The sequence below is a fragment of the Fulmarus glacialis genome, unplaced genomic scaffold (genome assembly GCF_000690835.1).
Source record: "Fulmarus glacialis isolate BGI_N327 unplaced genomic scaffold, ASM69083v1 scaffold32171, whole genome shotgun sequence".
Classification (NCBI taxonomy): Eukaryota; Metazoa; Chordata; class Aves; order Procellariiformes; family Procellariidae; genus Fulmarus; species Fulmarus glacialis.
The window spans coordinates 1-13124 of record NW_009193936.1 but is presented as its reverse complement, the minus strand read 5'-3'; the positions used below and the strand labels follow the sequence as shown (position 1 = coordinate 13124).

Sequence of the window (13124 nt, the reverse complement as noted above, 5' to 3'; positions counted from 1 at the left end):
GAAAGAGTTCTGCTTCTCTTAGGACATATGCAGTTCTTCTTCCTTCAAAATCCTAGATGGCTGCCTCCCTGCTGCTCTTCTTGGAGGAGGAAGATGCCTTCTGGATGATGTGCGCTATCATCGAGGAACTGGTTCCTGCCTCCTACTTCAGCACCACCCTGATGGGTGTGCAGACTGATCAGCGTGTCCTGCGACAGCTCATTGTGCAGTACTTGCCCCGCCTGGACAAGCTGCTCCAGGAGCACGACATCGGTAAAAGTGTGCCCTAGAAACCATAGCTTTTCTTGCCAGCGTGCCAAGCAGACAAAAATCATTGTTCTTGTTTCACAAAGGGAGAGCAGCAGGGCTAGGAGCAAACCTCCTGGCCCTGGAGGCAGTGCATTGTTATCTTTGAGCTGGGAGGAGAGTACTTAGGAGAGTCCGTCTTCACTAGTTGGCTGACTTCCCTTGTCTTGTTTCTTTTCTGTGTCTTTATTCACAGAGCTCTCCTTGATCACCTTGCACTGGTTCCTCACCTCTTTCGCTAGTGTTGTCCACATCAAGCTCCTGCTACGTATTTGGGACCTCTTCTTCTACCAGGGCTCTCTGGTGCTGTTCCAACTCACTTTGGGCATGCTCAGTATGAAGGTAATTCCCACCTCCTCTTCCTCCTTTATAGCACTTAGGTGTTTAATTCTGAGTTTTAGGGGCAAGAAGGTTTTGTATCGACTTCCTGTGTGTGATTTGGGCACGTGCTCGGGAAGACGACTTCCTGCCTTCCTCAGAACTGGGGGCTGTGAAGAACTTCCAAGGCAGTTCACAGGATTCAGGGATTGCTGTTTCCCCTGCCTACCTCATTTGTTCCCTTATAATTAAACCCCATCAGCTGCCCCACTCTATTCAGTCTAGATCCCAGCCTGAAGGTCCATCTTACCTAAACCAAGAAACTTCTTGATTTTGCACCATCTTTGAGCAGAGATATAAAGCTGAGGTTGTGGTCATCTGGGAAACTTTTGATGGCACTGTTGAATGCTCCAATAGATTAGCATTGTCCTGACTACATTTGATTTGGCTGGCTTATATTTAACCACCTGATCTTTTCCTTTTTATGCGAAAAATAATTTTGTGGTCAGCTTGCTGTGTGAAGGACAAGGGTGAGCCTGCTGGGAATAAGGGGAAGGTGGAGCACAGTTTGACATGGTAGGCACTCTATCGTGTGTTAGACTGAGCGGCTTCCATTCCCTTGTCCCCAGCAAGATCCCTGTTGTGCCCAGTCCTGGCGGTGGGTGCAGAATAGCTTCTGTTTTGTCTTTCCTTGCTGATTTGACTTCATTTCAATGATGGATGCTGTGATTCAAAAACATGCCACCTAGAATTTTGGGGGCAGATCTCAGTGCAGTAGAGTAGAAAAAGATGCTGTTTCCCTCCCATAGGTAGCTTGGGCTCTTCGTACTGAAGTTTTTATGGAATTATCTAGTTGTACCTGCATTGTTTCTAGCCCAGGCTGTACACTGAATGTAAAATTGCATCTAGCAGCCCCAAGAGCAGAGCTGTCACGCTCACTGTTCTGTGTGGCAAAATGACTGCATCATTGCAGGAGGATGAGCTAATCCAGTCCGAGAACTCTGCCTCAATCTTCAACACGCTCTCGGACATCCCAAGTCAGATTGAAGATGCAGACGTGTTGCTGCAGGAGGCCATGCGCGTGGCTGGCTCGCTGACAGATATGGCAGTGGAGACCCAGCGTCGCAAACACTTGGCCTACCTCATTGCTGACCAAGGGCAGCTGCTCAACTCCAGCTCCACTGTCAACAATTTATCCAAAGTGAGTGCACAGAGTCCCATCTGCCTCTGCTGCTCCTTTTTTACCATTCGCTCCCAATTGCTGTTTGTGTGCAAGAGGTCCTCCTGTCTGGGAGGATTTTGGCTCCAGGATGGCTGTGTCATCCAGTGGAGAAAGTGAGGGGGAGGTCTGTGCTAATGAAATGCTGCCAGATTTGTCCTGGTTGATAAATCCCCAGGTGAAAGGGATTTGACATTGATTGTAATTATCATTAATGAGAGTTATGATGGAAAGTGATGCACTTTATTAATGGAAACTAAAAGAAACAACATACGCTTTTGGCAGAATTTGCTTGGAGTATGCAGAGTAGGAACTGGAGTTAATCCACTAGTAAGAAACTGATACACTAAAATAGCTCTGGAAGGTAGAGTCAGAAAACAGCAGTAGCCTTTGAGAAGCTGAATAAAAAATGCACCTGTGTTTAATCTTGGACTACAGTCTGCAGTTGCGGATGTAGTAGCTCCTGCTTGTCAAGCCTGTGTGGAAGATATATTCTTGATGCTTGTCTGTGTGCTAATCACAAGACACTCCTGCAATTCTAAAATGTAATAGCCATCCACTTAGAAATTTATATATAATTACATGTAGAACTGCTTTAGGCAACAAGTAGAATTAGAACTAAAATTATTCACTGGAATCATGGTTGATTCTTGAACTTCAATTATGCTTTCATAATAATTGAGCTATAAATAACCCATTGCACGTGGAGCAGATCAAGCAGTAGAGCTGATTCATTGTGTTAGAACTGGAACAACTCCTGCCTAAAATTGCCAGTTCACTTGCCTGCCCCTTCTAGTGGTAGCTGTCAGGGCCCCTTGCCCAGAGCTGACTTGCGTGGAGGTTTGCTTTATTTTATTTCTGAAATCTGTCCTAATGTGTGCACATTGTTCTCTCTCTTCCCTCTCCCTCAGATTGTGCGGCGCAGGACTCAGCGCAGGAAATCTGGCATCACCTCTCTACTTTTCGGTGAGGACAATCCTGTGCCTTTCATGTGGTGTTGATGGATATAGCAGCCTAGAAGGGAGGGGAGTGAGCAAAGCAGGGAAACACTGGGACAGAGGAAATGGAGAGGAGGGAGCCAGAACTGAAGGATGAGAGGGAAGAAGTGCAGTTTCCTACTTGCTTGCTTTGGTCTGAGCTCAGAAAGTGAATTTTAGTTAGATGGTTAGTCCTTAAATGGTGACTAACAGCGGCCTGCAGCCTAGCCCAGCTGTAATGTCCTTCTTGCACTGACCAACAGGTTGAACACATTTTCTGGCAGACCATATGCAGTCCACAGGCTGGATGTTGTACTCTCCCAATCCTACTCTGCTCAGTTCAGGAACATCTCTGGAGATTTGAGACAGGGCAGGATGGTCCAGTGTGTCACCCATCAAAATTTATAAATGCAAACATCACTGATGTTCCTCCTTACTTACTCTGAGAGTTCGATGTTGTGAACACTTTTAAGTCTTAATTTTCTTTGCTTATGAGCTAAGCCAGCATATGTCCAGAAATCGTACGGCTAGAATAGGTTTTGCATGGGTTTAAAAGTAACTTGTTTCTGTGACTCCATAATAACCCTTTCTATTGTAAGCCTCGCTGTCATCACCTTCCTTGCAACTGGTTAGCTTTCTTGAAATTGCCACATCTCACCACAGAAATTGTATTTCCGGAGGAAGACAACATACTGAATTTACAGGGTTCAAACGGTGTTCTTGTTGTGGTTGAAATGGCCTGAATAAATCTAAAACTGAGTTTTACTGGTCTTTTCAGAGAAGAGCTTTTCTGATGTTCTCTAGGAAGCTGATATATTGCCACAGGCTTGCTACAAGCACATACAGCATTACATATAAAAGTTATGGTAGAAGACCAATGAAGCTGTAAAGTCAAGCATGCAGAAGTGAAGAAATGCAGGGAAGTTACTTGTGCAACCTAAACTCAGACTTCTTGTATGAAATGTTATCATAGAGTCAGTACAGGCTGAACCGGCAGGGAACTTAGCTGCCAAATGCATCTTTCTTGTGTCTCAGATAGTCTCCTTGACCAAGTTTCAGTAGCTTTATGAAGGTGATAGTGAGTTATACTCACGCACAAAGATAAATTTTAAGTTCAAGCTTCAAAATGCATCAATGGAAGAACTGAGATGATTGATAGTGTTTTCTCATTTTAGTGGGGTTTCTGTACAGTGACACTCACGGTTTTTACATAATATTATTCTTAATTAAATTAGCAATTAAAATGTTGGTTAAAATGGAGAAGTTGTCATCCTGCAGCAGATGACCAGAATGGAAAACCTCAGCGCAAGTGAGGGGAAGAAAAGCTTGGATGTGATAAATTCACCTTATACTGGAAACTGTCAATCAACCTTAAGTGTAAAGTCTGCTGCCTGTGATAGTTACTGTGTAGAGCTGGTATATAGCCCTTGTCTGGTTGGGAGTAAGAACTTACGCAGAACTTAATTATTCTTCCTTAGAGTGGATGCAGATTTAGTAGAGACTTGGACAGGAGTCATGGAATCACAGGAGCACTGTTTGGAAGGGACCTCTAGATGTCTGTAGTCCAGCCTCTCCTGCCTCAAAGCCAGACTCTTGCTTATGCTAGATCAGGTCGGTCAGGGCTTTCTCCAGCTGAGGTTCAAGGAGTTGGACCAGATTTCTAATGAAGGAATAGAAAGAAGAAACAGCAAAAGGTAGTTTGGCAGAGAACAAGACGTGCATGTTGCCCTTTTCCTGTTGGATGGGCATTGCAACAAGGAAGTGCAGGAGAGCTAGTCCTTCTCTGCACAACTGTGCAGCTAGTGAGTCTTTGCAGGCTCAAAATAGAGCCTCCTCACATGTGGCCGATCCTGCACTGGTTTCCTGTTTTGGAAATGTACATGCAGGTGTGTCGGGTGCAGTGAGGTGAATCCGGTGGAAATCCCAGTTGCTTTCCTCTGTATCATGTATATTCAAAGGTGGGAGGGTGTGGAACTTGCTTCCCATATCTCCTGCTTGTGTTTTGGTGGGATTGATTTGAGTACAGGGGGAGGAGGATGGTATTTCGTCCAGAAGGGGCTGAATGATGACAGAAAGAATCAGTGATCTATGTAAATGAGGGCAGCCCACTGAGCTAGTGAGGCTGCGGTTGAGTGGTTTCTTCTTTAGTCACATTCTGTTTTAGCAACATGAATTTTTTGGGAATCCCCGCCGTCTGCATGATCACCTGTCTATTTACAATCTTTGTATCTCTGAAACTGTAGTGAGACTTCTTACATGCTCTATTTCCTACCCCTCCCACTGAGGAGCAGGTTTTGTTAATTTTCATTGCTTGGACTGGGAGTAAGTATGCCCTACAATTTTTCTAGTCCAGAAGCAAAGTTCAATTTTCTCTTAAGCTCTGTGTCTAGTTTTCTAATAATTTAATTTAGCAAATAAAAAACAATTGCAAAAATAATTTAAAATCTAATTTTGTGCTTCTATTTATGTTCTTAAAGTTTTAGTCTTTTTAATTAGGATCACTTGTGATTAAAAGATACTGTTAATCACTTTTCAATAAGCAGAAGCTTCATGTATACATAGCTGTTGCAGCAGCTGTATAGCTCGGGCCACACTTTCTTCATATTGGTTTCTATAATGCTGTTAGAAGATAAGCAGAGTACTAATTTGCTAGCCAATGATTTACTTGGGTCTTGCATAAAAGCTGTGTTTGTATGAAAATTGGAGTTCAGTGAAATATACATTGTTTTAAATGCTGATTTTGTTAATCAAGCTACCACATCTTCAGTCTATTATAGAGAGAGCAAAAACAGATGTATGAAAACACACTTTGAATTTAAAACAAACTGATTTTTTTTAGAAAAAGAAGCAAATGGTTCGTTGTTCCCAAACATCATGTACCCAATTTTTAAGGCATTCAGATACGTTAACTGCCTAAAGAATCCATCCCATTAGGTATATTTCTGCATAAATTAGTAGAGATAGGCTGTCAAAACTCCTGGGGAAATTAGTAACTGTTGAAAGATGCTTTGCACTTATGACCATTTCTATACATCCAAACCCTTTGAAATCTGGCTTTTAGGGAGGTCGAGGTCTTAAGTAGATGGTGGCTTTTCTCTCATGGCTCTGACTTCTAGACTGACGCAGGAAAGTGGGCTGTCTTGGTTTTTCAAATCTTTTTCAAGACTCAGTGAAGAATATGCTCTCAGCCTGTGAGGTATGCAAAAATCAGAAGTAGTTCAACCAAAAGCTATTTTAGTTTCAAGAGAATTTCAGTTGAAGAGAATTTTTGAAAGTTCCCTAGTTTTGTGTCCCACCATTCAGCAGTCTATATACTGCATAGACACTTCTCTGAAGTAGTACACAGTACCTTGGTATACTGAGTTCTCCAGACAGATCAAAGATGACATCTTCCAGTTCCATATGTGGTTTGAAATACCAGCTCCTTAAAATTTGAGACAGTCAAATTGATGTTGATTATTTACATTATTGAATAGATTGGCAGTAAATACCTGCCTTAGTGTAGGCACGTCTAATGTCAGGCTTTTTGATTTCTGTAGAATCAATGATTTCTAGTGTTAACAAAAAAATAAATACCTCATACTTGTTTTCTTTCCTCGCCTTCCCTCTGGCTGTGTGGGCTCCCCCAGGGGATGATGATCTGGAGGCACTGAAAGCCAAGAACATCAAGCAGACAGAGCTGGTGGCCGACCTGCGTGAGGCCATTCTCCAGGTGGCACGGCACTTCCAGTGTGTGGATCCCAAGAACTGCAGCATTGTGAGTGGGAACAGCTGGATCTGCACTGCTGTGTGCTCCAGGCATGAGTATTGAGTGTCCGCCATAGGACAAGGCTGTTCAAATGCTCCTGGAGCGTGTGAGCTCGAGGAAGAACACGCCAGGTGTAATGGGTGGAGGGTGAGGGTTGCTCAACCCATCCCTGGTGGAGGAGGACTGCACTGAGAGGTTGTCTGCCTTCTAGGAGAAGGAAAAGGTTTGGGAACAGGGGCATGCAAGCTTTGGCAGATCAGCTGGGAGTCATCTGTTGCTTTTCATTCCTCTTTGCTCTTCATCCACACGCATGCTAGGATCTGACTCCAGACTACAGCATGGAGAGCCACCAGCGGGACCATGAGAACTATGTGGCCTGTTCCCGCAACCGACGACGACGAGCCAAGGCACTACTGGACTTTGAGCGCCACGATGACGATGAGCTGGGCTTCCGCAAGAATGACATCATTACGGTGCGTCAGCCTATGAGACAGGGACAAGGGCAAGACCATGCAGACCCAACTTATTTGGGACACTGCACTGCCTCTTCTGCATGGAAAGAAGGGAGGAGATCAGCTCAGAGCCCAGTTGGGAGTCCAAGGGAAGCAGTTGATGTCTCTGGGAGCTGCCTGGGGATGAGGCAATATGTTCCTGTCAGTGTTGTCTTGTGGGTCATTCTCAATGCAACCACAAAGTCCCTTTCGTGTCTGCCATAGAGCTGAGCAAAAGATTGATTGGGTCCAACTGGGGTCCTGGTTTAACACTGCACACTAAGCTGTGGTAAGACTGTACAAGCATCCATTTGCGTTTTAGCTGTGGTCGTCCCATCTGAAATTGAGGAAAACAGGGATAGCATTGTGTTTGCAGTAGATTTTTGCCCTCGAAGGCCCTGGGCCACGTGCAAAGGGAACATTGGCAAAACAGTTGAGAAGAAAGCAGTTCCTTATTGTGCACACACAGCTGGGCAGCTGTAGCCCTCCTGGCACTGCACTCTCTTCAACCAGTGTTTTCCACTCCCTGTTTTTCAGATCATTTCCCAGAAGGACGAGCACTGTTGGGTGGGAGAGCTGAATGGACTGAGAGGTGAGAGCAGGATGGGTTGCACTGGGGAGAGCGGGGCCGGATGCGGAGCATCCATTCATCCACAGCCACTGCTCTGGCACGTTTGTAGCAAAGGCTCTGCCAGTGACCCGGAGCACCTGCCAGGGACAAGGGAAATGTTAAAGCAGGGTGTGAGAGCAGTCATGCAGCTACCTGGTTACTTCTTGCAAAGAGCAAGTTTAGGCTCTATCCTCCTGGCACAGGCTGGTTGGGTGCATGTCATCTCTGCTGCTTGTGGGCAGTGTCCTGTAATTGGCTTCCTCTTGCAGTTGCCTTCATTTTTGTGATTTTGAGGCTGCTCACTTCCTTCTTTGGGGTTGGACCCTATGAACTCTGATTTATTCTCAGCTTCCACTGGGCTCTGGTCCTGTCTGTGTTAGAGTTTTCTCAGTGTCAGACTCGCTTCTTTGTCCATTCTTTACAGGTTGGTTTCCCGCAAAATTTGTGGAGATCTTGGATGAGCGGAGCAAAGAGGTAATTAAAAAAAGAAACCACAACAACCACAGAAAAGCCCCAATACAAAAAAAAAAAGTCATCTCATAGCTGAGAAAACATAGTTGAAAAGAGCCATATATTTCCCTTCCTGAGACTGTTTGCTCTCTCTGGCTATTGAGCACTTAGTGATGTGATCAGGCAGCTTACGTTCCTCAGCCTGTTTGCTCAACTTCCTGATGCTGACCAAGCGGAGAATGAGGGTCCCAGAGGGCTGCAGGGGGTAGCTGAGCGTGATGCCGGGGCTTGCACGGCCCCTAGAGATGAGCTTTGGGAAAGCTGAGAAAGCAGCAGGCAGGTATGCAGGAGGATCCTGTGGGCAGTGTTTCTGCCCGCTCCCTGCTGCCTGTGCTCTCTTCCTCCTTTGAGGCTGTGCCTGTGGATCCTGCTCATGCTTTGCGGTCACCACAGTGGATTCTCCCCGAGCAGCTGTGCCCGAGAGGGCACTCTGTCTCAGTTCCTCTCGCAGCTGGCAGTGGTGAGATGCCACCTATTTAGAGCAGATACCTCAATATGGCCCCAAGGCTGGGGTAACAGATAGGAGACAAACGTCATCAGCTGTTGGCCTAGGCAATTTGCAGGGGAAGTGGAGAAGGCCCTGTTCTCCCTCTCCTCCTCAGCATTTGTAGAGCGAGGAAAGGCTCAAAAGCTGACCTGAGACCTCAAGAGAAGCCCCTAGAGAGATGTCGCTATTGACATCTCACTTGCTTCCTCACCCCCTTCTCAGGGCTGGTTCTTTCGATGCAGCTCACCTCTCTGCATATAAACACACCCTGTATTGCTGAGCAGTTCTGCTCCCAACTGTGGAAATAAAGAGGATCCCACTCATCCTAATTTTGGAATATCCTTTGTGCTAACAGCGTGTCAGGGTGATACCTCGGAGTGGTGTACCAGCTGACCTGGGAATTCCCATCTACCCCCATTTGCCTTGACTTTTAGCAGCTTACAGAGTCCTGGAGACCCTCAGTACAAGTCCTTCTCCTTACCTTAGCTCAGTCAGCATCATACCAAACCGCAGCAGTTCCTACATGCTGCACACTGCCAGAATGGTGCTGGGGTCACCTGTGTGTTCTCCTGGGCAGCACATAGGCACAAAGGTCCTGGCGTCCCAGCAAATCCCAGGGGAGTGGCACTGAACATGGTGCCTTACGCAAGAGCCAGCAAGAGCATAAGGGATTAAGGTGGGGGGGGGCTGGTGGGCACCTGGGAGTGGAAGAGGTGTGCGCAGAGAAGCTGCAGGCTGGAGAACCACCTCCATGCTCTGCCCCCTCGCCAGTATGCTGAGAGCTGGCTCTTCATGTTCCTCAGTACTCCATCGCTGGAGATGACTCGGTCACAGAAGGGGTGACGGACTTGGTGCGAGGGACGCTGTGTCCAGCCTTGAAGTCCATATTTGAACATGGACTGAAGAAGCCATCTTTGCTGGGGGGGCCCTGCCATCCCTGGCTGTTCATTGAAGAGGTGAGATGTCGCAGTTCCCTTTGTGGGGCAGTGTTGCCAGAGGGCTGGGGTGAGGGGGCTGTAGGGCAGAGTGTACTGACTGTTCCTCTGCCTTACTAGGCTGCAAGCCGGGAAGTGGAACGGGACTTTGACTCTGTGTATTCTCGCCTTGTGCTCTGCAAGACTTACAGGTAAGGCACAGCAGCTGGGTCTGTGCACTGCTCCTGCGTGCTCATCAAACTGCTGCTGCTCTCTGCCTTGGGAAGGGTCGTGGTCTGCCCCATCCGTCTGTCGGTGTGGTGTCAGCAGGCTGCTGTGCCCATGCTGACTTGGGGCTGGCAGTGGTTCTTGCCCCCTTGCTCGCGCTCCTGTGTTTGCTTCTGGGGCTGTATCTTGTGCTCTCATGGCTGCAGGAGCACCTGTGGGCTCAGCAGTAGCAAGAGAGCTCTTGAGATATGGAGCGGGAAGGGCCTGCTTGTGCCTAGGGTGGCTCCGTAGCTAGCTCACTGCTGTGATCTTTGCAGGCTTGATGAAGACGGCAAAGTCCTCACTCCAGAGGAGCTGCTTTACCGGGTGAGTGCTGCCTCCAGCCCAGCCAGAGCCCAGCTCCTAATGTGGGGAAGTTTCCCGTGGAGGCTGCTGGAGGGTGATGCCCTTCTCTAGGGAGATGCTCGAGTCTCCCAGCCCTTCCCTGATGGAAAGCAGTAGAGACACCAGGCAGCTGGGGAAAGGCAGAAAGTGAAGCCATCTGATGCTAGCAGGTGGCACTGGGTGAGGGTGGGGAGCTCTGGGGAGGGGAGCATTTGGCTGTGTTGCTGAAATGGCTGCCCAGCCCAGCCTAAGGCTAAGCTGAGAAGGCGGTAACCACATCTTCCCACCCTGCAGGCGGTTCAGGCTGTGAACATGACGCATGATGCTGCACATGCACAGATGGACGTGAAGCTTCGTTCCCTCATCTGCGTTGGACTCAAGTGAGTCATCCAGTCCTGATAACCCCCGAGGGAAGCAGGGGGTGCGAGGAGCTTGCGAGGGGGCAGAGCAGGCTCAAGGGCAGCAGTTGTTTCAATCTACCCTCTCACTGCAGCCACTGTGTGGGACCTGCTCCTTTCTTGTTCATCATGCTGGCCTGGCTCCTGGCTGGAAGAAGTAGCTCTCATTGCATGGAGTGGCTCACACAAGTTTACAGGGTTATCTTGTTCCCACTGGGGGCAGGACTGTGGGCTGGGGTCAAGGCTTGGGCTGAAAATAGACTATCCCGAAGGAGTGGGGCTTCTTCCCATGGCTTCAGCTGAGTAACATGCCTCCATCCTATTGCTGCAGTGAGCAGGTGCTGCATTTGTGGCTAGAGGTGCTGTGCTCAAGCCTGCAGACGGTGGAGAAGTGGTTCCATCCCTGGTCGTTCCTGCGCAGTCCCGGCTGGGTGCAGATCAAATGTGAGCTGAGGTGAGTCCGTTTCCGTGGGCCTTGCCAGGGTCTGGAGTGGATTTCTTCCTCCCCTGCAGGAGGTGGCCCTCACTGTGGCTGGCTTTGGACCCTCTCCAGTGAGTAGCAGCGTGGGCTGCCCAGACACCCCCACTGCAGAGATTTCCTTCTGTGTGCTGAGGCAGCAGCAACTGTCTAGACAGTTTAATGCGATGCACTGTGCCTGCCTGATCAAGAGCAGAGCTTGGCTCCTGGGGAGCTGTCGTGACAAGCAGGCAGCCTCTGCCTGCCAGCAACCTCCGGCTGTGCCCTGCACCTACTCTGATGGTACCTCTTGCAACCCCTGCTCTCCAGGCCCTCTGCCAGCCGCCATGAGTCCAGGCAGGGAACAGGGAACGTGCTAGGGAGACAGTCAGGCTGTCGCTGGCCAGGAAGGAGTCACTCACCGGCTGACTCCTGGTTAGGCGAGGGAGCGGTGTCAGGGGCTGAAGGTGGCTGAGCTCACACAAAGCACGTCGCTTGCAGCCCAGGGCACACATCCACGTTGCTTGCTCCTGGCCTTCCTGCACTCTGCAAAGCCACATCCAGTCCCAGGGAGCTGCAGAGCAAACCCCCCTGCCACCACCACCATTCCAGCCCTGGTGCTGCTGCCATCCTGCGGGAACTGGCTTTTGTCCGCGCCACCCGTTTGCCTCTGGTCCCAGTGGGAGCGTCTGTAGCCAGGAGCAGGCCCGTGTGTACACACCTTGGGGTGCCCTGTTCTCCCTGTGCTGCTGCTGAACAGGAGGAAGGGAATCCCCTCTGCCTCCGTGCTGCGGTGTCCTGTGGCTGCTTTCTCACAGCATGGGAGCAGTGCTAGTTCAGCACAGCCGAAGGACCAAGTGGGACTGGTTCATGGCTGGGCCCAGGTTTGTGTGGAGCAGGGATGGAGACTTATGCCATATTTCTCCCAGCCAGCTTCCTGTGGAGCGCCTCAGCTCCCTCACTGCTGCAGGAGTTGGAGGAGATCCCCACGTAAGAGTTTCCCCTGAGCCTGAAGGACTGACGAGCTTGTTGCCAGGAGGTCTGAGCTGTGCATCCCCGCCCTAGGGACAGGGTTGAGGCCGGGCCTGCAGCCCCTGCCTAGAGCCGGGTCCAGCGGGGGGAGCTCCGCGTGCCATCCCCGTGCGGCGCTTGTGCATGGGGGTCAGGACACTCCAGGGAGAGAGAGAGGGGTGCAGAAACTCTGAGGTGCTACTGGCAGGAGTCTGATTTCTGGAGAGGAACCTGCAACCCCCCCCATTGCCAGCTGCGTGCGGTCATCAGCCACGAGTGTCTGTGGGCTAGCAGAGCCCGGGGCTGCCCGTGCTCCCTGCGCTGCTGTGTCAGGCTCTGTAGGGGTTGCACTTGAGTCACATCTTCAAGCTTCTCTTTCCAGCCTGGGCCTGGCAGGATGTGAAGCCCAAAGAGGAGGGGGAAACGGGATGAATGGCTGGTACTGCCCTTTCAACACCAACAAACAAGGAATTTCATCCTTGTAAGCTTAGTGGCATGCCGGGGCAAGCTGAGGAGCCAGTGCAATTGTGTGCTGGGGGGCAGCAGTTGTGGGCACAGGCTGGGAGTGTGATGTGGATGGGTGTGTGCGTTACCATCGCTCTCTTCCATTGCAGAGTCCTCTGCAAATTTGCCTTCAGCCTCTCTCAGGACTGGGAGCTGCCAATAAAGAGGGAGGTGAGTAGGTGGCATCTCTCATTCTCCCTCTCAGCCGCGGGCTTTGCTTACTGCCTCCCTCTCCGAGCTTTGTGCTCCAGCCCATCCTCTGCCTCCTCTTGAGCCGGCGCCAGAGGCTGTGGATGGGACCACTTTCCTTGCCAGGGCAGGCTGTGCACGGGAGCTGTGTGGCAGTGCTGGCAGAGGGTGCTGCCTGCCGGGTAGAGGGAAATGGCAAGCCCCTCCCTTCCCCGGTGCTCTCCAAACCGCAGGGCCTCTCCCTGTTTCAGCTGCACGGAGGTGGGAAGTGCAGAAGGCTGCTCTGTCTGGGTGCCGGAGACCTCGGCGTGCTTGGGCTCTGCCGGCAGACACAACCTCTCCTTTTCTGGGTGCGGTGCACTGACCCAGTCTCTGTGTCATCCTGCAGGAAAAG

The 13124-nt window shown here is 49.8% G+C and overlaps 1 protein-coding gene across 1 annotated transcript in view; it reads left to right on the top strand.

Annotated features, from left to right (window-relative positions):
* The window catches only part of SGSM3 (small G protein signaling modulator 3), a gene marked incomplete at its 3' end in the record, with an annotated part of 19104 nt that extends 6113 nt beyond the window's left edge, over positions 1-12991 (top strand). Inside the window, 16 exon segments of the mRNA XM_009587613.1 lie at positions 57-252; positions 482-627; positions 1577-1804; positions 2734-2788; positions 6429-6556; positions 6865-7020; positions 7576-7630; positions 8073-8122; positions 9449-9601; positions 9701-9771; positions 10105-10153; positions 10466-10551; positions 10901-11023; positions 12652-12716; positions 12862-12929; positions 12931-12991. Of these exon segments, the coding sequence (XP_009585908.1) occupies positions 57-252; positions 482-627; positions 1577-1804; positions 2734-2788; positions 6429-6556; positions 6865-7020; positions 7576-7630; positions 8073-8122; positions 9449-9601; positions 9701-9771; positions 10105-10153; positions 10466-10551; positions 10901-11023; positions 12652-12716; positions 12862-12929; positions 12931-12991 (1690 nt within the window).
* Positions 12992-13124: the final 133 nt, after the last annotated feature.